Here is a 20,383-nt window from a genome sequence, read left to right as displayed (position 1 = left end):
TTGGGTTCCGTTTTTTTTACGTTTCGAGTCGGTCGTTCGTTCGTGTCGCGTTTAACAGTAAAAAAAAAATAAAACAAAAAAGAAAAAGTGTTCATTCTAAACACACTTTTCGTATTATCATGTTCCGCAAACAACAAACAACAAGAACTTTATAACATTTTCTTCATCACCATCATTAACGTTCGTTCGATTGCTTCTTTCACACAGGTACGTAATAAAAAGTGTTCTTAAAAAATGGTTTTGCCGAGGCAAAAAAAACAGGTCTCTTCTTCATCCTCGTCATGTTCCAATTTTTTTCTGCAATAAAATACGAATGAGTTTTAGGTGTATTATTTTTAAGAGGGGTTATGCGGCGTACACAAATACCTTTTGATCGCTTATTCCGAAGACAGTAGTACTGCTTCACACAGTTTTATTTACTGTCGTCGTATTACAATCAACGCTATACATGAAAAATAGATATTTTATGGATGAGAAATGTTTTAAAAATACACAAATAAAAATACGGCTTTCGTTTAGTTTATATGTATTGCTTAATTCAATAATGATTTTCAGCCAAAAACAATGATAAAAAAATTAAATTGGATATAAACCTTTGCCAAGTTTTGAAACAGCAATTCTATTTTAAATATGCACCTTAGTTGTAAACAGGAATTTCTTTTCAGACACAAAATCAAATTTTCGATAATATAAATTTTATGTCACGCTAAAATTTTTATAAATAAATTAGTTTTTAGTGTGAAAATCAAATATTGAATAGATAATTCATAAATTTTCAATCCCTTGCAAACCTAACAACATTTTTTTTTAGTCAATAATATTATTGAGATTTACGCTTATTTTTTAATCCTTTGCAAATTTGACTTTATTTTATTAAAACTTAACATGAATTTCTATTTGTAGACACATACGAAACGATACTGAGCACCAATTTTACGTTTTATCTTACTATTTAGTTACTTTTTGCTAAACGGCGTTATAAAAATTCATTTGAAAACGTTTTTTTTTCTGAGTTCATTTTCATTTATTGTTTTTTCTCTTTAATTCAATCACATTTAAGACCCTTTAGGCCGTTATAGTGATTAACCTCCTCATCGCAGTTCTTAATCGCGACGGCGTTAACATTTCCCTCACAAACGGAGGGGCCAACAACAACGCAACCAATACCACCAACACCACCGCCTAGGCCCACTTTCAACGCTACAGTAGCATTACCGGCATCATGGTGGCCGTTTACCGTACCGGTATCCTTTACCGTCTGGCTGTTGTAATGCACAAATGGAAACAAGAGAAAAAAAATGCCGATTACAATTGGGTTCCAAGGGCCAATAACTAACCTGTCTCTACTACCAGAGTCTGTGCAGGTGAAGATTCCGCGACAGCACGGACCGCACATCCGCTGTAAAACGTAAGGCGTCTAACACCGGCAACAGATTTAATAACGCCACGTCCGATGGATCCGAAAACCATGATTTTATTGGTATTGCATTATCTAATTAAAAAGAAAAATAAAATAAATTATAATGAAGTATGTACAGTGGCTTCAAGCCAAACTCGAACAGTAGAGCAAAAATGCTTTCTTACTAAAAAATATTTAAACTAAAACAGCTAGGAAAAAAAGTAAATTGATTTTCAGTAATTTATTAATTACATTTTCAAAAAACAAAAATTTAATAAAAAAATATAAAAATCAACGAAAACAGTACAAAAACTAAATTAAGGCAGTCATAAGTAAAAATTATAAACAATTTCATGTAGACGCTTTAACAGTAGACAAGGGGAATTCCCTAATTGACTTTTTTATATTATTCGCGCGAAAATCTAGGTTTTTATTCGAAATGTCTAGACGTTAATCAGTAAAAAGAATCAAAACATCAGATTAATATTTGCGAAAGAGCACGAAAATAAAAATTTTTCTTTTGAAAAACCGTTCTATTTACTGATGAAAGTAAATACAATATTTTTGGGTCAGATGGCAAAAAAAAAAAAAAATTTAAGAACCACTGTGCAACATGGTGGCGGATATGTGATGATGTGAGGGTAATTTTCAGCACCTGGACCAGGATGCTTGCATTTCATCGAGGGAATAATGAACCAAAATTCTTCCAAGACAACGATCTAAAATACAAGGCGTACAAAGTACGTTCTTGGCTCTTATACAGGGTGGGGCAGAACGGACGGACGTTTTTAAAACAAATAGTATTCAATTTAGAGTGTAGATCCATGTTGCAAGTGAATTATTTAAAAAATAAAACGAAAAAACTTCTTAACTTGCTATATTTAATAAATTTGTAGTCAAACTAGTTTCGGGGCTAGCCCCATCCTCAGTGACAATGTCAATAGAAGACTAATATTGTAAACTGAAGATCATCAAAAAGGGGGCAATTGAAAGCATGTATAAAGCTGAAGGCGATATAATGCGGTGTTAAACGTGTACAGCAAAACGATCAAAATGGCGACAGCAAAAAAGCACGTTATGCTGTATAATGGCAAGGTATGTAAATATAGCAAGTTAAGAAGTTTTTTCGTTTTATTTTTTAAATAGTATTCAGGATTTAGTCGAATCTCGTTGAGGTTCAGTGTGAGTTTCGTAGCCAATTTTATTTTTCGAGACGAACACCATTTCACGTTGGGTAAAATCATTTCGTTTACGAGGAACAGTGATGCATAGAAAAACCGCAGAGCCTCCCATTTTGCGGAGTTTAACAGGGTTAAAAATCTGACAGATCTGTCAAATAGCTATTGAAGATTTACATACAGTGTATTAATTAATTATCGTACCCGACATCATCATTTCAAGTATGGAACCAAATACGCAAGTCACGTATAGCAATACCAATACTGTGATATTGGTTGCATACTTGCAAGGATGACGTCGGGTACGATAATTAATTAACACAGTGTATGTAGGTGAAAATACCATCGCTTAATCACGTATAAAACCTGAATTTGTTAGAAGTTAATACACGAACTAATGAATAATATTTTCACGTATGTAAGCATAAACATGCCAGAGTTTACAAACATTGGACGATCGAGGACGGAATGGGGATTACTGTATATGTCCGTGACAAACAAATGTGGTTAAAAGAGTACCAAAGATTAAAGAGTAAACAAGATGAGTCGCTTCGTGTCAGCACCTTTGATGTAGGGCTGCCATTTTTTATGACCTTGAACGCTGGTTTATTATTGTCAGGATGGACATTTAAATTGTAATGTCTTGTATCTCTTTTCACAACTAGAGTTTCTCACTCTAGCGTCGCAATTTGTATAGGTCAATGAAGGGCAGTGTAATGTGGCTACTTCAAAGACACATCTAACTGTCTTTGAAGCATTGGTGTACCAGGCTATGGCTCCTCTCTTTAATTGAGGCCCACTTTTCCTCCAATCATCCCCGCTTCTAAATATGAGCTCCATACTAAATATTAGTTATTAAAAATATAAATACGTTTTCTAAATTTTGTTTACTGTCCGTGTTTGGCTTATGCATAGTTTTTGTACTGTTTTCGTTTATTTTTATATTATAGTAAATAAATTTTTGTATTTTGTGTTTGTTTTTTGAATATGCAATTAATAAGTTACTGAAAATCAATTTACTTTTTTACCCTTGCTGTTTTAGTTTAAATATTTTTTAATAAGAAAGTATGTATTACTACTTTAGTGTCCAAGTTTGGCTTGGAGCCACTATTTGTTGATATAAAAAATTGATACAACTTCATTTTAACATTTTTTTGATTTACTATTTACCTGGATAAGCTCTATAGGCTCCAGGACTATTATCCAATATGAATACACTGGAGAGATCGTTACAGATAGCGCTTAGGTCCTTGGTATAAGATCCCAGATCAGGAGTACAATGTTGCCGATAAAACCTTCGTAGTAATATACCACGTCCGGCATCCAATCGATCCGCAACGGCTGCACCATAAATCTCCATACTCGCAGTGAAAACGACCAATTCGTACCACTGCGAGACGATATCAAGAAAGAAATCGACGTGCGGCCTTTTATGAACGAAAAAACGCACTGGATGCCGATCGATTACCACTCGCAGCACAAAATCCGCCGGTGTTCCCGGCCTTACAGTCTGTCGGACCACACCGTCATGGAACGAGTGTATTAACGTTTCGTCTAGATCCAATACTAGAACTTTTCGTTTTACTATACCTATTTAGAAAAAAAAATGTCATAAAAGCTTCAACTTTATTCTTATTACTTACTAAGTCTGTGTTTTGATAAAGGTGATAATGGAAATATATCATATTTTACAGATTGATGTTGGATAATCTGAAAAATAAATAATAAAAAACATAACCTCACTTTATTATTAAATCGCATAAGTAAATAATAAAAGAAATTTTAATTTCCTCCTTTTATACATCTTAACATGGAGAATGTAAACAAGCTTGTTTAGTCCCGAAATAATAAACACCGATAAGATAAATGGGATCTTAAGTTAGAAATCTACATAAAACATTTCAAATTCTCCTTATCTAAAACAAAAAAATACAAGTAATTATCTAATCTATCCCGTATATAACAAATATCTAATCTCTTCTATTTCTTAATCAAAGTACAATTACAGGTTGGAAATAATTTTTTTAAAAATTATGAATAAAAAAAAATTGTTGGGTCGTGATTATAAAAAATTTTGGTTGTCAAATACCCCCTTTTTTGGGGGAGGGCAACTTACAGCTCTTCCCTGCTTCTTTATCACATAACATAAACAACTCCAAACCTTGGAAGCGAGCAGTAAGAAGCCTCGTAAGCCGATCTGCAGTTGCTTCAACATTTGCACGGCGCGCGATTTATTTCTTTCGATACGCACTATTTTATATTGATACTTTTTTTTCGTTAATGATTTTATATTTTTGATCCACGGGACGCACAACCAACAACCGACACAACTTGAAATTTGCTTACATCACATTTTTAGCATCTCAGTGATCTTCCGTACACAAACCGCCATTCCTAAATCGATCCATCCACATTTTTGACAGTCAAGTGTACCAATCTAAAAAAAAATTAAATAACCATAATAATCCAAATATTACCTTAAATTTGTTTTATTTATTTATGTTTTAGTAAATATTCAGCAAACCCCTCATTATTATCTATTATTATTTATAATTAATATTAATTATCCCTTTTTTATTGCTTGTGGAAAATCAAAAATATTTCTAAGACTTGGCTTGTCAAATGTCAATGTCATTTGTATTAAGATTAAAAATTTCCTGTTGATGCTTCTTGTTGTCTTCGTGTCGAGATCACTTTCTCTCTTAAAATAAGTAATTTCGCTTTTAAGACCGTTTAAAGATGAAGATGGCAGATGGATGTATGATTTTAAGAAGAAATAGACCAGGAACTAAAGCCAAGGTAATTTTATTATTAAATTATTGAGTTTTTTTTTTTAAGTGAAGTAATCATCTAATTATTTATGTTTTTTTAAATCATTATTTAAGTTAATACAAATCATAAAAAAATAAATTAAATTTTTGCAACTAAATTGAACTGTCAAATAAAAATGTAACCTCAAAAAATTTTTTTTGTTTTATTTAGGATTTTTGTCGTTGGCCTGATGAAGCGTTTGAAGAAATGGATAGTACACTAGCTGTACAACAATACATTCAACAAATAATAAAACGTGATCCCTCAAACATAGAATTAATTTTAAAAATGCCCGATGCTCAAGATGAAGGTGTTTGGAAGTACGAACATCTCCGCCAGTTTTGCATGGAGTTAAATGGTCTCGCAGTAAGATTACAAGGTGAATGTCATCCAGAAACTTGCACCCAAATGACAGCCACTGAACAATGGATATTTTTATGTGCTGCTCATAAAACTCCAAAAGAGTGTCCAGCTATTGATTACACCAGACATACATTAGATGGTGCTGCATGTCTTTTAAACAGCAACAAGTATTTTCCAAGCCGTGTGAGTATTAAAGAGTCATCCGTTGCGAAATTGGGATCAGTTTGTCGAAGAGTTTATCGAATCTTCTCCCATGCTTATTATCATCATAGACTGATATTTGATTTGTTTGAGAACGATACATGTTTATGTAGGAGGTTTACTTATTTTGTTACAAAATATAATTTGATGTCTAAGGATAATTTGATTGTTCCAATTTTAGAAGATGATGGCACAACTGGTGAATCAGAGGCATAAAAAAAATGATAAAAAGAGATTTTTAGATTGTATAATGTATTCTTTAAAAGATTTTTTTTTATTCCACAATTTAATTTGTTCTAATAGAAATAGTAAAATTAAGACAACATCTCATAGTTGGTAAGAATTTTTATTAAATGTTTATTTTGATTGTATTTAATTTCCTTGAAAATACAGTTATTTATAACCTGAAAGCAATGTTTGTATTAATTTAAACCCTATGTATACGAAAAATATCTTAATACATATATCAATGATATAACATCTGGAAATAAGAAAATTTTAATGTTTTTTTTTAAATTAATTTTAATTAACTTACATGTTAAGAATAATTCGTGATTTTAATAAGTCGTTTGTATCTTCATTTTTTAAGCTATATTTTCTTGATCCAAAAAAGCATTTTGTTATATACTCATCTATGTTGTATTCTTTATTTGACATATAGAAAATATCCTGTTCCTCCTCCGATAAAACCAGGTGTAATTTTTGTACTTTTTCATTGAGAAATTTAAAATTTTTGAATGTAAAATAGGCAATCAGGTCCATACCCAAACTTAATCTTTGTTGAATATTAACCAAACTAAAATTTAACCTCTTTGTTGAAAGTTGTGAATTCATGAAAAATCATTTTTTAACTTACAAAGGTTTTTGGAAAAACATAACTAACAAAAAATCAACAAAATATGCCGGTATTGTGTGCAAAAAGAAACTTAGAATCGTGTATAACCAAAAACTGGACGTTGCAAATCCACTTGGGTACCATAAAAATCTTTTATAAGGATATTTAATGGCTAAAACTCGTGCTTTTTCAGATATTTCCCTCCAAGTAATTTTGTACAAATCCCCTTGTGTTATGTTATAAACGGGTGTTTCTTCAAATTTTTGTTTCGCTCTTAACCAACCGATTGCTAACGTTCCATTTATTGCAACATCAACGGGAATTAATTGCGGATATGTGTCCACATTTGCATATAAAACCCTTAAAACACCTTTACCGGCAGCAGTTAAGATTCCCATTGGGCCGTTTAAATTATCTACCCAACCTGGAGTTGGTAATTTATAAGACGGAAGAACTAGAAAGTAAAAAAACACTTTAACGTTCTTCTTTTTTGTTATTTAGGTGTTAATAATAAGCCTTATATATTAGCTAATAACTCATTGGAGAAAATTCCAATGTAGAGATGCAGATGATCATTGCAGATATTGTATGGAAACTGATTAAATTGATTCAGTTCGCCAAGATTTTTCATTTTATTTCTGGCAGATGAAGACTAAGAACAAAAAGGTAGTCCATGAATGAGTACAATGCCTGGTTATCTTATGGCGGTTATAGTAAGACTATGTTCTCAGGGAAAACCTGAAAATTGTTGGACAAGAATATAAAAAATTACAAATGCACTGAAGAGTTTGTATTATGCTTATGTTGTCAGGACCGATTACTACTTGTATAGATAGGTTTAGAACCTGATAGGCAAAGAACGCAAAAATTTGGAAGTTATAGGTTCATACTGTATATTTGTTGTTATCTCTTTAGATCTTCATTAAATGTTGGTTGATAAAATAACGATAAGATACACCCTGAAGTGCGACTAATCTTAGGCAAAACAAAAAATTATTTTTAGAAATAAAGTATTATGATCATAAACAATATTTTCAGCAGATGCAATAGAAAGTATTTAATGTAAAAGCAAAATGTCATGTTTAAAAGCAAAGTATTGGCAGAAACAATAAGTCATCAAAGGGAAAATTGCGCATAGAAGCTTAATATTATAGGCAGGCGCAAAATATTACTGATAGAAACAAAATACCTTTGCCAAAACAAGATGAGTATGATCAAAAGCAAGATATTATTGGCAGAAACAATTTCATACAAAGAAAAGATTATTTCGAAGCGCAATATTATGAATTATTTGGCGCAGAAACAATATATTGGTCATTAGCAGAAAAAATCATCACACTCAGAAGCATATTATTATATTCAGACCTAAAATGATATTGGTAGAAACAAAGTATTTGTTTCAAAACAACGTATTATACTCAGAAGCAAAGTATTAACAGCAGAAACAATATCATGGGTTGGATTGGGTTACTATTTTTTTAAAGTTTAAAAGTACTGTTGGTAGAAACAACACCCTAAATAGATGTAGCAAGAATAATACAAAAAATCTGTAATACCTGTATAAAACACAACTCTTCATACAATTTTTCAGCGATAATAAGGTTTGACTCATGGTGAGGTATTGTACATTTTGCTTAAGTTTAGGCATATAGTTAAATAGCTATACAAAATATACATTTTGTTACTAATAAAGACAATTTAAAAAAAAATCATTTTTCAACCCATATTTCTATACATACCTATTGATGGTCTTGCAATAATAATTGGCAAATCATTTCCCATATCTCTAGCAACAATTTCGGCTAATCGTTTTGTATAAGTATAGGTATTTGGATGTGGTTTAATAAAACTTTTTTCAATTTTTTTTAATAAAACCTCATCGTTTTTAAACTTTTCACTAAACATTTTTACAATTTTTACAGTTTCCAACGGCGAATCGACATTATCAAAGTCGTAAACTTTTTCTTCCATGCATTCCACATCGATATTACAAAAAGTAGTTGAAAGGTGAATAATGGAAACTATATTTTTTATTTCTTTACACAAATTTAAAATATTAAACAGACTCAAAACGTTTTGTTTCATCGCTTCAAGTAGCGGCAAATCAAATCGAATAGAAGCTGCGAAATGCATTACAACCGATACTTGGTTTTTTATTGTTTCTCTATCGGTGTTGTTTAAACGAAGATTTTCAACACTTGTATCGGCTTCTATTGCTATAATTTTTTTAAATTGGTTTGGGGCGATATCATTAAAAGTGAATGGCTAAAATATAATACTATTTCGCTAAAAAATATCATAATGAATTGAACTTACTTCTTTTTTTAACATAGCTTCGATCCTTTCTTGGGGACTGAGCCCCTTTTTTGGTCGAACCAATACGAAGATTGTACCTACATCCGGTATGGATGTTAACACTTTCGCGTCCGCTCAACATACAATTAGGATAACGCCAATGGCCGGCATCTTCGCTACGTATTGTTACGCCAGGAGCCGCAAGTAATGTCATATAAACGTAAAAATACGTGAGCGGCGCCTGGCTATAGACAATATAAAAACGTAAAAATACGTGAGCGGCTCCTCACTGATGACAATATAAAAACGTAAAAATACGTGATCGGTCACGAAAGTGTTAATATCTTTTCTATTAAAACTTTTCCCATAAATCCCGTCCCACCGGTGATTAAAATCGAACGGTTTTTATAAAAATCACGAATTCCCGACATTCTAACGGGAATAAAATGTTATTTATGACTACTTTCTTTAGTGAAAATGATCCTTCTAATAAAACTTCGAATCATAAGACGTGCATTTTTAAAGACAGCGTGATTTTAGCAATGTCATATTCAAAAATGCACATCAATTGTATTATAATACTTTCAAATTAACCTTTCAGTTTTCTTTTAATTAAAAATTTTTGTTTGTTTGGTAATTTTTTACGGTATATTTATGATAATCTCTTTATCAGCAAACTCCGTTCAAAATAAAACCATAATAAAATAGATGAACAAAAAATTGATCCCTTTAATTGATTTAATTTTTAATATAAATTGTGAGCGTACAATATCAGTGAAAAATAAGATTACCAATGAATTGCTTTCAAGGTTTTCTTATTTCAAAATCAATATATTTTTTAAATCTTTAAAATTGTATTAACATTAACATAAAATTTTCATTATTTTTATCTTAGAAACAGTTATCTTGCATTAATCCAAAGGTTAATAAATAAATAAATATAAACATCTATTGTAATCGTTCTTCCAAAAAAGACACCTCATAAAATAGTTTAAAACTACAAAGTACAACGAATGATTTGCAACTTTCGAACGTAATTTAAATCATACCGCGTAATTTAGATAATAATTCGCTTTGTTCAGAGATGAATACAATAAAATTTAAAAAAAATTGTTTATCCCGTTAATCTTCCACCTTAGTTATAATTTATTTTATTTATCTTATAATCGATCACTCTCCTGGTTAAATATAACATAAAAATGACACCAATGATATTTTTTTCTTAATGAGATCAATATCTGCGATTAAATTAAAAAACAATATTTAAATTTCAGACTTTTTGACAGCAATTAGGTTTTTGAAAAATATATTATCCCAATAAATTTTAACGCTTAACCGTTTTATAACAGGGATAATAAATCACATTTTTAAAGTGCAATCTTAATAAAGCAAATTATAGTTGTATAAGATGCAATTAAATCATGCGCAGTTTAGAGGTACTATTCAAAAAGATGAGGATTTTTTGCGAGATTTCGGGATTAATATATAATTCCAAAGATAAGCGTTTTCTATATAAATGAAGTTGAAACAGAGGCACGTAGTCATACACGAAATTTGCTTACAATAAGAAAGTAGAATGACGACGACTCGTTTGGGAGTGGTCATTCTAGTTCTATTGGCCGTAAATGGTAAGTTATAAAGAATCTAATTACTTTATTTTCATTATAATTATGATTTGGGTTCAATTATGAAATTGGTTAATTGTGTAATTTAATTTGTTCAAGGCTATTTAAGCGATGCTGCTAGTTTGAAGGTACCATGTAAGAATCCAGATTCTGTTGATGATTTGCTTCGTCCAATTAAACCGGAAATAGAGATTAATCCAAATGAACCTGGATCAGTAGGTGATCTTCTTCGCCCTATTAGGCCAGAAATTGATATCAACCCCAACGAACCTGGATCCGTTGATGACTTGCTTCGACCAATTTGGCCAGAAATCGACATCAACCCTAATGAACCAGGATCTGTTGGTGACTTGCTTCGCCCAATTCGGCCAGAAATTGATATCAACCCTAACGAACCTGGATCTGTGGATGATTTGCTTCGTCCAATTCGGCCAGAAATCGATATTAACCCAAATGAACCAGGATCCGTCGATGACCTTCTTCGCCCAATCAGACCTGAAATCGACATCAATCCCAACGAACCAGGATCTGTTGATGATCTCCTTCGCCCAATCAGACCTGAAATCGATATCAATCCTAACGAACCCGGATCTGTAGATGATTTACTTCGTCCAATTCGTCCAGAAATCGACATCAATCCCAACGAACCAGGATCCGTTGATGATCTCCTCCGCCCAATCAGACCCGAAATTGATATCAACCCCAATGAACCCGGATCTGTAGATGATTTACTTCGTCCAATTCGTCCAGAAATCGATATCAACCCAAATGAACCAGGATCCGTAGATGATCTTCTTCGCCCAATCAGACCCGAAATTGATATCAACCCCAACGAACCAGGATCCGTTGATGATCTCCTCCGTCCAATCAGACCCGAAATCGACATCAACCCTAACGAACCAGGATCTGTTGATGATTTGCTTCGTCCAATTCGTCCAGAAATCGATATCAACCCAAATGAACCAGAATCCGTCGATGACCTTCTTCGCCCAATCAGACCTGAAATCGACATCAATCCCAACGAACCAGGATCCGTTGATGATCTCCTCCGCCCAATCAGACCTGAAATCGATATCAATCCTAACGAACCCGGATCTGTAGATGATTTACTTCGTCCAATTCGTCCAGAAATCGATATCAACCCAAATGAACCAGGATCCGTTGATGATCTTCTTCGCCCAATCAGACCCGAAATTGATATTAATCCTAACGAACCAGGATCCGTTGATGATCTCCTCCGGCCAATAAGACCAGAAATCGACATCAACCCCAACGAACCAGGATCCGTTGATGATCTCCTTCGCCCAATCAGACCCGAAATCGACATCAACCCTAACGAACCAGGATCTGTTGATGATTTGCTTCGTCCAATTCGTCCAGAAATCGATATCAACCCAAATGAACCAGGATCCGTTGATGATCTTCTTCGTCCAATCAGACCCGAAATTGATATCAATCCTAACGAACCAGGATCCGTTGATGATCTCCTCCGGCCAATAAGACCCGAAATCGACATCAACCCTAACGAACCAGGATCTGTTGATGATTTGCTTCGTCCAATTCGTCCAGAAATCGATATCAATCCAAATGAACCAGGATCTGTCGATGACCTTCTTCGCCCAATCAGACCTGAAATCGACATCAACCCTAACGAACCAGGATCTGTTGATGATCTCCTCCGCCCAATCAGACCCGAAATTGATATCAACCCCAACGAACCAGGATCCGTTGATGATCTCCTCCGCCCAATCAGACCCGAAATCGACATCAACCCTAACGAACCAGGATCTGTTGATGATTTGCTTCGTCCAATTCGTCCAGAAATCGATATCAACCCCAATGAACCTGGATCAGTTGATGATCTTCTCCGCCCAATCAGACCTGAAATTGATATCAACCCAAATGAACCAGGATCTGTAGATGACTTGCTTCGTCCAATCAGACCCGAAATTGACATCAACCCCAACGAACCAGGATCCGTCGATGACCTTCGTCCAATCAGACCTGAAATCGACATCAACCCCAACGAACCGGGATCCGTCGACGATCTCCTCCGCCCAATCAGACCCGAAATTGACATCAACCCCAACGAACCTGGATCTGTAGATGATTTGCTTCGTCCAATTCGTCCAGAAATCGATATCAACCCCAATGAACCTGGATCAGTTGATGATCTTCTCCGCCCAATCAGACCCGAAATTGATATCAACCCCAACGAACCTGGATCTGTAGATGACCTCCTCCGCCCAATCAGACCCGAAATCGACATTAATCCAAATGAACCAGGATCAGTCGATGACCTCCTTCGCCCAATTCGTCCAGAAATTGACATCAATCCCAACGAACCCGGATCCGTTAACGATTTGTTAAGGCCAATTCGCCCAGAAATGGAAATCAACCCAAATGAACCAGGATCCGTTCAAGACTTGTTGAGACCAGTTCGTCCTAACAAAGAAATTACGCAATCCGAAACGGAAACAATCAACGACTTATTACGACCCATTTATTATTAACAATATTTGTATTTTGTAAAACAATGAAATTAGAAGTCAAAAAAGTTGTTTCTAGAGAAAATTAAAATTATATAAAATAAGATTATACTCTCTCATACGTATTTTGTCAAACCAATTAAAATTAAAATTCTTTTAGTGATGGAAAGATACTCCAATGGCAATTTTTAAATTATTTATTTTTATCTGTATTATTACAATTTTCACTACAACCATTATAACAATTTCCTTTAAAATTTGTATTATCTTTCAAATTCATTTGAATATGTCGATTAACACGACTTGATTTTCCTATTCCCAACCTTGGCAACCCCTTATTTAATCCTTCCAATAAAACGCAAGCTTTACACACGGGTTGAGATGAAACATAATTACATCTTTCGCATCTTGTCAACGTTGGTAATTTTCTCTCCTCATCAATTTTTAATGTTTGTCCTGACTGGATGATATTCATAATAATTGCGGGATCGATTTTTTCGAGATCTTTTAACAAAACCCTAGCGTGGCCTCTATAAGCGTTTGGCGCGAAAACGCATTCGGTTGAAAAGTAAACCAGTTTTTTAAAATACGCGTACATTACTATTTCTTTTTCGTAACTATAAATTAAAGGTTTTACTCTTGGAATATTATCACCACCAGAAGAATCCGTTACAATTGAGGTGCAACGTTTTAATCGTGCTAAATCTCCTCTTAAAATATTCATTAAAACCGTTTCAGCCACATCGTCAGCGTTATGACCAGTCACTAAATAATTTGCATTTAATATTTGAGCCCCACGATCTAAAGCTTGTCGACGGAAAACGCCACAAAATGTACAATTATTTTTACGACCAATTTTTTCAACAATTTCATCCATCGTCCAACCATATAAATCTTTATATGACATTATCTTCAAAGGCATCTCGTAATCCTCCTTGTTTTTTTCAACGGTTTTTAAACTATCATCTCGATAACCCGTTATACCTTCATCAATCGATAAAAGAACCAAATTTAATCCGTAGTCGTATTTTTTGTTTAATAGTTTTAAAACGTAAGCTAAAACGGTTGAGTCTTTACCACCAGAAGCTCCAATAGCCACCGTTGAGCCTGGTTTAAATATTTTTGAACGAGATATTGTAAAATGAATTTCATTTTCAAAAATTTCAAAAAAACATTCCTTACATAAATTATCACCAGTTTTTGGGCGCTAAAATAAGAAAATAATAAAATAAAATCGTTAAATAAATATGAGGTATAATTCAAGAATCATCATGTCGCTTAAAACATTTTTTTCCTAATTGTTTAAGAGCGATTTAATTGAATTAAAGAGAAACAGAAATAAGCTATGCGGGGAGAGGAGGGTTCCGTCCAATCAGAGCAGATGGTGTGTCCCAGACAGTACGTCGCGTCTTTATCTTACCTACATAAAGAAATAAGGCGCGACGTCCTGTCTGGGACGCACCTTCTGTTCCGATTGGAGGGAACCCCCGTCACCTCGCAGAGCTTATTTCTGTTTCTCTTTAATTTGTAATTCCATTAAATCGCTCTTAAAAAGCTCTAATTTTGTAAAACTGATAACGGAATCCGCCAACCGACATTATTTGACATATTTTGGTCAAATCCCCAGCAGTTTTCGACATAACGGCGTCTTACTTAAACCGCGATTTTCCGCGAAACTGTATAGAATATCGAAAAAATAAAATTTGCCACTCATTAAGAACACATCAGGCTACCACCTGTTTAAAATTCAATTTTTTTCGTACGATAGTTTTCGAGAAAAAAAATCGCATAGTTGACAAAGTTGCTGGTACCGTAAAAAATCGGGTATTTTTTTCATTTAACTCGCGATAAAAAGAAAACCGTGGATTCGAACATTTTCAAATTAACATATGTTACATAGAAATGTTCAGTGATTACAACAAATTTTGGTGCAATTATTTTTATGGAGCGGTTGCGAAGATATCGATCTCTAAAGTGAGGGGCCTTGACTTTTTGCACGGATAGTAGTAGTGTTTTGGCAGCAGTATATAGTCTTCTGAAAGCATTAAATAGTCTTTTCCAACAATATCTAGCTTTCTCCAAGCAATTAGTAGTCTTTCCAACAGTATTTAGTATTCTGAAAGTAGTTGAAAACAGTATCTTGTCTTTCCAAGCAAATAATTAGTTTGTCCCAACAGTATTTAGTCTTCTCCAAGCAAGTTGTAATCTTTTCTAGTATTATATAGCGCTCTGAAAGCAGTAAGTAGTCTTATGGAAGCAGTACCTTGTCTTTCCAATCAGTTTGTAGTTGTTTGTTAGCACTATCTAGTCTTCTCCAAGCAGATTGTAATCTTTTCCACCAGTAACTAGCATTTTGGAAGCAGTAGGTACTTTTTTTGGACAGCATATCTGTTCTTTCCAAGTAGTTATTAATCTTTTCCAGCAGTATCTAACATTCTGGAAGAAGTGGTATGTAGCTTTTTGGAAAGCAAATCTCTTTTCCAAACAATTATTAAAGTCTTTGAAAGCAATAAGTAGTCTTGGAAGCAGTATTCCGCCTCTCCAAGTAGGCTGACAGCAGTGTTTAGCGTTCTGGAAGCAATAGGTATTATTTTGAAAACAGTATCTAGTCTTTTCCAAGTAAGTTGTGGTCATTTTCTGCAGTATCTAGCATTTTAGAAGCAGTAGGTAACTTTCGAAATAGTATTTCCTCTTTCCAAGCAGATTTTAGTCGTTTACTACCAATATCTAGGATTCAGTCGAAACATTAAAATGATTTTTCGCTATGTTCTACACTTTTCCGCACTTTTTTTTTTATTTTTAACATTTTTTAGGTCATCTCACATTGATTAAAAAAATCGCCAATTTTTAAGCCACATGAAATGATTCTTGAATTTTTCCAAATATAATTTACCTTTAATATTGCATTTTTACCACATTTTGCACTACATAAAGGCATATTTGAGGTTATGTTTTTAATTACAATAATTGCGAAATTGATAATAGATTCGATTTAAATTAAAGTATTTTGTTTAAATAAACTAATAATTCACTTTTTTGTTTAAAAAAATGTGTTTTAGAAGTTAAAAAAGCATTTTTTCTCATTTAAACATGTGTACATTCGATTTCTAGGTTATATTAATTGCACAACTGTCAAATATAAAAAGTGAGGTTATATGATTAAAAATGTTTCAAATATTCCAAAATTGTTGTAAAATCGCTTTGAAACGTCCTAATTTAAAGTTAAATAGCCTCAATAAGAATTTAATAGAAAAAAACGTTTTCAATCGAAAATATTCCACCGCAATAAAGGTGGAAAATGCAGGTTAGTTTCTTAAAAGAATAAATGTTGTTTTCTACATGATTTTAATTTAGATCTGGATAATAAAGAACCTAATATAGACTTAATAACCAAAGACGATCCGGAATTAAAGCACAAATTAAAAGTTTTGATGCTGGAGGCTGAGGTAATGAGACAAGATGGACGGGCAGTTCCGGATGCTTCATTTATAAGAGACGACCACTGGAGTGAATTGTTAAAATTACCATCCATGTCGGCACGAAGAAAATATTTAACATTTTTGTTTAAATTACAAAAGAAGAAAGAAAACGAGCAATTACGTAAAGAGAAAAAACGAATAGAACGTGAAGAATATCTTAATTCTCCTAAACCAGAAGATAATTCTCATATAATTTATGGTTTAGGACATAATAATATTTTTTTAAGATTTTATGATACCACAATCAATCAATTTTTGAATCATAAACTGATCCAAGCAATGCAATTCGGTCAGAAATTAATTGTCGATTGTGGTTTTGAGAAAAATATGGTTACAAGAGAAAATATAAACTGCGCAAAGCAATTGATGTTATTGTTTAGTGATAATCGCAACGATGACGATCCCTTTGATTTACATTTTTGTAATGCAAATCGTGAGGGTCAATTAATGAAAGCTTTACATAAACACATTGCTACAATGTATGAACCTTCATTTCCATTACATTTTCATGATGATAGTTACACAAACGTATTTGAAAAAGAAAAATTGGTTTATTTAACACCACATGCTCGTGATGTTATGACAAATTATGATCATGATGCTATTTATATAGTTGGGGCTATAGTTGATAAGGTATTATTTATAACAAAATTGTTAATAACAAGTTGTTTAATTTTTGTGTTACAGATTAATCAAGAGCCTTTAACTTTTGCCAAAGCAAAAAAGGAAGGGATAAAGATGCAGAAATTTCCTTTAGATAAATATTTGAGTTGGGGCGCAGGAAGTGGAAAAAGCTTAACTTTAAATCAGGTTCTTTCGATTTTGTTGGATGTAAAAAGAACAAATGATTGGAAATATGCGCTTCGACACGTCCCTAAGCGGAAATTATTTAATGTGGATCAAACTGGTAAAGCTTCGAGTGTACTTAGACGTCTTGACCCACAGACTTTTAGTCGGCCAAGACAATATCAGAAAAATAATAACAAGAATTCTCGACTTATAAAAACAAAAACACTTTTTGAAGATTAATTTGTACTATTAATTGAAAAATAATTTTCATTTTAAAAATATAATTTTAATGTTTCTTAAATAAATTTTTATTTTTCCCTAATATCTGGTTTTCTAACACCACAAAAATGGTTTAATCTAGTAAATGAAAGTAAGAGAAAGGTACAGGATGTCTCTAAATTGATATGAAAGACTTTTTATTCAAAACCTCTTCTCCCCCAAGTTGTAGTCCTGTAAAGTTGAGGGGAAAAATCTGCAACTTTCTTATCTCTTGAGATTTTATAACTAACAAATTGTTAATTTGATCACAAAAAATAAAATAATACTGAGATCAATTTGACATAACTTTGCCTAATAATAACCAATCTGAATTAATTTACTTGAGCACGTGTATTATTTTATTTTTTTGTGGTCAAACTAACAATATTAGGAGAAAATGTCAAGAGACAAAAAAGTTGTGTATTGAATCCCTCTATTTAAATCAAGTTTTTAAATAGAAAAATGTAGACGCATTAAAAAGTTCTGATGCAATGTATTGTAAGGGTTGATTTTTTCACCCCCTTGTAATAACATTTTAGGGTTACAAAAATCGTCAAAAGGTGTCATTTTATTAGCAACAGTTATCTGTGTATTATGCATTTGAAAGCATTTAACGCTAAAGTATTCATGTAACTATGTATTTTGAACATGATGAAATAAATATATATTGACGTTGTCTTTATAGCAAAAACAGTTATAAAATACAAAAAATTTACACATTTATTGCTGATTTATAAGGCTGTTACATGTGCGCTACGGGCTTCCCCCACTGCAACCATGGAAAACATGTTGAACCTAACGCCACTTCAATTTACTTCAATTTATTTTATTTCAATTCTACTTACAATTTTTAGGACATTATATATTTACTGTAATAAGTAAAAAATAAAAAAGCTTCAATATAATTTACAATAAATTTATTATAATTCAAATGGATCTATTATTATACATATTGTTTTACAATTATGGGACTAGGGAAGTTTTGATTTCGTCAGACATTGATTGTTTGTTTTCTCTGTGGTACACGGAAGTACGGAAGATTAGTTATTATCATCTATGATTCTGTTATTTAACCTGATTCGAAAACAAAAAGGAAATTCTTTCAACCCAAAATTTAATACTATGTACAAAAAAAAACGGAAAACAAACATCCTACCCTTTCATAAACATTTAATCGTTTTTATCTAAATATCTTCATAATTTCATCATCTCCATTTTTTTCTTCATAATCATTTTCTTTTTGATTGTATAAAATTGTATAATATATTATCTCAACGCTAATAATTAATTTTGATTCTTTTAAAAATTATTTAACAAAAACTTTCCTCGCGAAAAACCCTTTTTTTTTAACCTTAAAATACATCATCGTAACCTCTCAAAAACGTTTATTAAAAACCACCGTTTCAAGTCTTTTAACTTTTCTTCAACCTTTTTATTTTATTTTTATTTTTTTATACAATTAAGAACACATTTAAACCGCTATAGAATAATCGGATGGTTGACCGGAAGCGGTCGGTCGCGACCAAAGCGACGACCGCAATCCAAGTTTGAGCTTCTTGAGCGTATCGATATCGCATTCTGCTTCACTCAGTTCTGGTCGATCAGGGGTACTTTGTTCGCCAGGGGGTGGTTGACCAGGTCCTCCTTCAGTAAACGCAGTCTCCGCTACCGATAAATTGGAAAGCATTGTCCTCCCACGTTGTTGTGGCAGCCACCTGTAATCGACCGCTTGGTCATTTTGACGAATGTTTGTCGATTTCAAATTGGAGTACCTCGAACGGCCTCTTCTTGGCAACGATTTCTGTTCGGACATTGGTGACAGATCTGAAGAGGTACTCGAATGACCATGGTATATGATATCTTAAAACAAATAAAATAATTTTTTAAAAATAGTACTTTTTAATTATCTTACTATGTTTATGCTTCATATCTAATTGATTGGAAGACTCTGTCCTACTTGAAGTTAATTGTTCGGGGTCGGACTCACTTTCGTCGGTGTCTACATCAGCTTTTCGATTGGCTCTGCGACGTCCATGCCCTTTGGTACTTTGAAATTTTTGCTAAAACACACATTAAACATTTTTTTATCTCTCCAACATTCCTAATCCTTACAATATTGTAATAAGGTGAGTTTCGTTGTACGGATGTAGATGGCGGAGGTGACGCGCAACCTTCAGTCATGGCATGTTCATGGTACATGAAACTATGAAGCATTGTGTTTTGAGGTAAAGTACTCGGTTCGGAAAGTTGAAAAGTCGCGTATGGCGATATATCCTCGGAGGTTTCTGTAAACATAAAAAGTCCAAAAAAAAAATTTTATTTTTAAGTAGGAAAGGATTTGGAGATACCTGGAATTTTCTCACCCGATTGTAAAGAAACTTTATGAATCGTTGCGTAATAACGTTCCCTTTGAGCTTCCGCGTTTTGTTGATTATCTAATTGTTCTTTGGCGGCTTCGTTTTGCCCTTAAAAAAAGAAATTTAATAAATTGACGCTTTTAAAACGAAAATTAATTACGATTTCTCCAACATGCGATAACTGTAGCACCAGAAATTAATAAAATTACAGCAACCACAACAAGAGGTAGGATTATTTTAAAATCGGTGTAAAATGGTAAGGTGTCGTTGCCTTGTTTCATTAAATCGGGTGGAGGAACATCTA

The 20,383-nt window shown here is 33.0% G+C and overlaps 7 protein-coding genes across 9 annotated transcripts in view; 3 read left to right on the top strand and 4 right to left on the bottom strand.

Moving 5' to 3' along the window:
* Positions 1-366: 366 nt before the first annotated feature.
* Positions 367-5,073, bottom strand: LOC111427371 (CTD nuclear envelope phosphatase 1-like protein dullard). 2 transcript variants are annotated; one of them, XM_023062484.2, is made up of 5 exons: positions 4,694-5,073; positions 4,221-4,287; positions 3,748-4,167; positions 1,351-1,492; positions 367-1,262 (listed from the first exon to the last, which is right to left on the bottom strand). In XM_023062484.2, the coding sequence occupies exons 1-5, from the start codon at positions 4,790-4,792 to the stop codon at positions 1,046-1,048; spliced, it is 945 nt and encodes a 314-aa protein (XP_022918252.1). In that variant the 5' UTR covers positions 4,793-5,073; the 3' UTR covers positions 367-1,045. The 2 variants fall into 2 exon arrangements, with proteins under 2 accessions (XP_022918252.1, XP_071050219.1); XM_071194118.1 differs by lacking the exon at positions 367-1,262 and having other exon boundaries at positions 1,338-1,492; positions 4,694-5,064.
* Positions 5,074-5,209: 136 nt separating this feature from the next.
* On the top strand, positions 5,210-6,362 carry LOC111427481 (MOB kinase activator 4). The gene is made up of 2 exons (XM_023062647.2): positions 5,210-5,376; positions 5,560-6,362. Exons 1-2 carry the CDS (start codon positions 5,317-5,319, stop codon positions 6,166-6,168), a joined length of 669 nt encoding a protein of 222 aa, XP_022918415.1. The 5' UTR covers positions 5,210-5,316; the 3' UTR covers positions 6,169-6,362.
* On the bottom strand, positions 6,283-9,592 carry LOC111427480 (fatty acyl-CoA reductase wat-like). Its single transcript, XM_023062645.2, has 6 exons — positions 9,424-9,592; positions 9,104-9,202; positions 8,527-9,052; positions 6,809-7,241; positions 6,488-6,748; positions 6,283-6,433 (listed from the first exon to the last, which is right to left on the bottom strand). The coding sequence occupies exons 1-6, from the start codon at positions 9,511-9,513 to the stop codon at positions 6,346-6,348; spliced, it is 1,497 nt and encodes a 498-aa protein (XP_022918413.2). The 5' UTR covers positions 9,514-9,592; the 3' UTR covers positions 6,283-6,345.
* Positions 9,593-10,606: 1,014 nt separating this feature from the next.
* LOC111427396 (sporozoite surface protein 2-like) lies at positions 10,607-13,369 on the top strand. The gene is made up of 2 exons (XM_023062524.2): positions 10,607-10,710; positions 10,807-13,369. The coding sequence occupies exons 1-2, from the start codon at positions 10,659-10,661 to the stop codon at positions 13,218-13,220; spliced, it is 2,466 nt and encodes an 821-aa protein (XP_022918292.2). The 5' UTR covers positions 10,607-10,658; the 3' UTR covers positions 13,221-13,369.
* Positions 13,370-13,377: 8 nt separating this feature from the next.
* Positions 13,378-16,176, bottom strand: LOC111427398 (Cytosolic thiouridylase subunit 1). Its single transcript, XM_023062526.2, has 2 exons — positions 16,090-16,176; positions 13,378-14,403 (listed from the first exon to the last, which is right to left on the bottom strand). The coding sequence occupies exons 1-2, from the start codon at positions 16,132-16,134 to the stop codon at positions 13,390-13,392; spliced, it is 1,059 nt and encodes a 352-aa protein (XP_022918294.2). The 5' UTR covers positions 16,135-16,176; the 3' UTR covers positions 13,378-13,389.
* A 185-nt stretch (positions 16,177-16,361) lies between these two features.
* On the top strand, positions 16,362-17,759 carry LOC111427397 (tRNA methyltransferase roswell). Its single transcript, XM_023062525.2, has 3 exons — positions 16,362-16,500; positions 16,551-17,308; positions 17,363-17,759. The coding sequence occupies exons 1-3, from the start codon at positions 16,362-16,364 to the stop codon at positions 17,702-17,704; spliced, it is 1,239 nt and encodes a 412-aa protein (XP_022918293.1). The 3' UTR covers positions 17,705-17,759.
* An 865-nt stretch (positions 17,760-18,624) lies between these two features.
* The window catches only part of LOC111427462 (Down syndrome cell adhesion molecule 2), a 52,053-nt gene continuing 50,294 nt past the window's right edge, over positions 18,625-20,383 (bottom strand). The window contains exons 17-22 of one of the 2 annotated variants that reach the window (XM_023062620.2): positions 20,240-20,380; positions 20,071-20,187; positions 19,835-20,007; positions 19,635-19,782; positions 19,495-19,582; positions 18,625-19,437 (exon numbers count right to left, since the gene is read on the bottom strand). In XM_023062620.2, coding sequence (XP_022918388.1) covers positions 19,194-19,437; positions 19,495-19,582; positions 19,635-19,782; positions 19,835-20,007; positions 20,071-20,187; positions 20,240-20,380 — 911 coding nt within the window. In that variant the 3' untranslated portion in view covers positions 18,625-19,193. Of the gene's footprint in view, positions 19,583-19,634; positions 19,783-19,834; positions 20,008-20,070; positions 20,188-20,239; positions 20,381-20,383 lie in introns of both variants that reach the window. The other variant, XM_023062618.2, reaches the window with a different exon arrangement.

This window comes from Onthophagus taurus, chromosome 2 (assembly GCF_036711975.1).
Source record: "Onthophagus taurus isolate NC chromosome 2, IU_Otau_3.0, whole genome shotgun sequence".
NCBI lineage: Eukaryota > Metazoa > Arthropoda > Insecta > Coleoptera > Scarabaeidae > Onthophagus > Onthophagus taurus.
This window is presented reverse-complemented; position numbering and strand designations above follow the sequence as displayed.

Bases quoted from the DNA above. Each gene is read 5' to 3' on its own strand.
- LOC111427371 (XM_023062484.2), bottom strand. From the start codon at position 4,792: ATGTTGAAGCAACTGCAGATCGGCTTACGAGGCTTCTTACTGCTCGCT. The intron at 4,288-4,693 runs GTAAGTTGCCCT...TTTATTTTTCAG, and splicing joins TAAAGAAGCAGGGAAGAGCT to ATTATCCAACATCAATCTGT. The intron at 1,263-1,350 runs GTAGTAGAGACA...GCATTACAACAG, and splicing joins CTTCACCTGCACAGACTCTG to CCAGACGGTAAAGGATACCG.
- LOC111427481 (XM_023062647.2), top strand. From the start codon at position 5,317: ATGAAGATGGCAGATGGATGTATGATTTTAAGAAGAAATAGACCAGGA. The intron at 5,377-5,559 runs GTAATTTTATTA...TGTTTTATTTAG, and splicing joins GACCAGGAACTAAAGCCAAG to GATTTTTGTCGTTGGCCTGA.
- LOC111427480 (XM_023062645.2), bottom strand. From the start codon at position 9,513: ATGTCGGGAATTCGTGATTTTTATAAAAACCGTTCGATTTTAATCACC. The intron at 7,242-8,526 runs GTATGTATAGAA...TTTACTTTCTAG, and splicing joins TATTGCAAGACCATCAATAG to TTCTTCCGTCTTATAAATTA. The intron at 6,434-6,487 runs GTAAGTTAATTA...TCTTATTTCCAG, and splicing joins TCACGAATTATTCTTAACAT to ATGTTATATCATTGATATAT.
- LOC111427396 (XM_023062524.2), top strand. From the start codon at position 10,659: ATGACGACGACTCGTTTGGGAGTGGTCATTCTAGTTCTATTGGCCGTA. The intron at 10,711-10,806 runs GTAAGTTATAAA...AATTTGTTCAAG, and splicing joins AGTTCTATTGGCCGTAAATG to GCTATTTAAGCGATGCTGCT.
- LOC111427398 (XM_023062526.2), bottom strand. From the start codon at position 16,134: ATGCCTTTATGTAGTGCAAAATGTGGTAAAAATGCAATATTAAAG. The intron at 14,404-16,089 runs GTAAATTATATT...TTCTTATTTTAG, and splicing joins GTAAAAATGCAATATTAAAG to CGCCCAAAAACTGGTGATAA.
- LOC111427397 (XM_023062525.2), top strand. From the start codon at position 16,362: ATGTTTCAAATATTCCAAAATTGTTGTAAAATCGCTTTGAAACGTCCT. The intron at 16,501-16,550 runs GTTAGTTTCTTA...ATTTTAATTTAG, and splicing joins AATAAAGGTGGAAAATGCAG to ATCTGGATAATAAAGAACCT. The intron at 17,309-17,362 runs GTATTATTTATA...TTTGTGTTACAG, and splicing joins TTGGGGCTATAGTTGATAAG to ATTAATCAAGAGCCTTTAAC.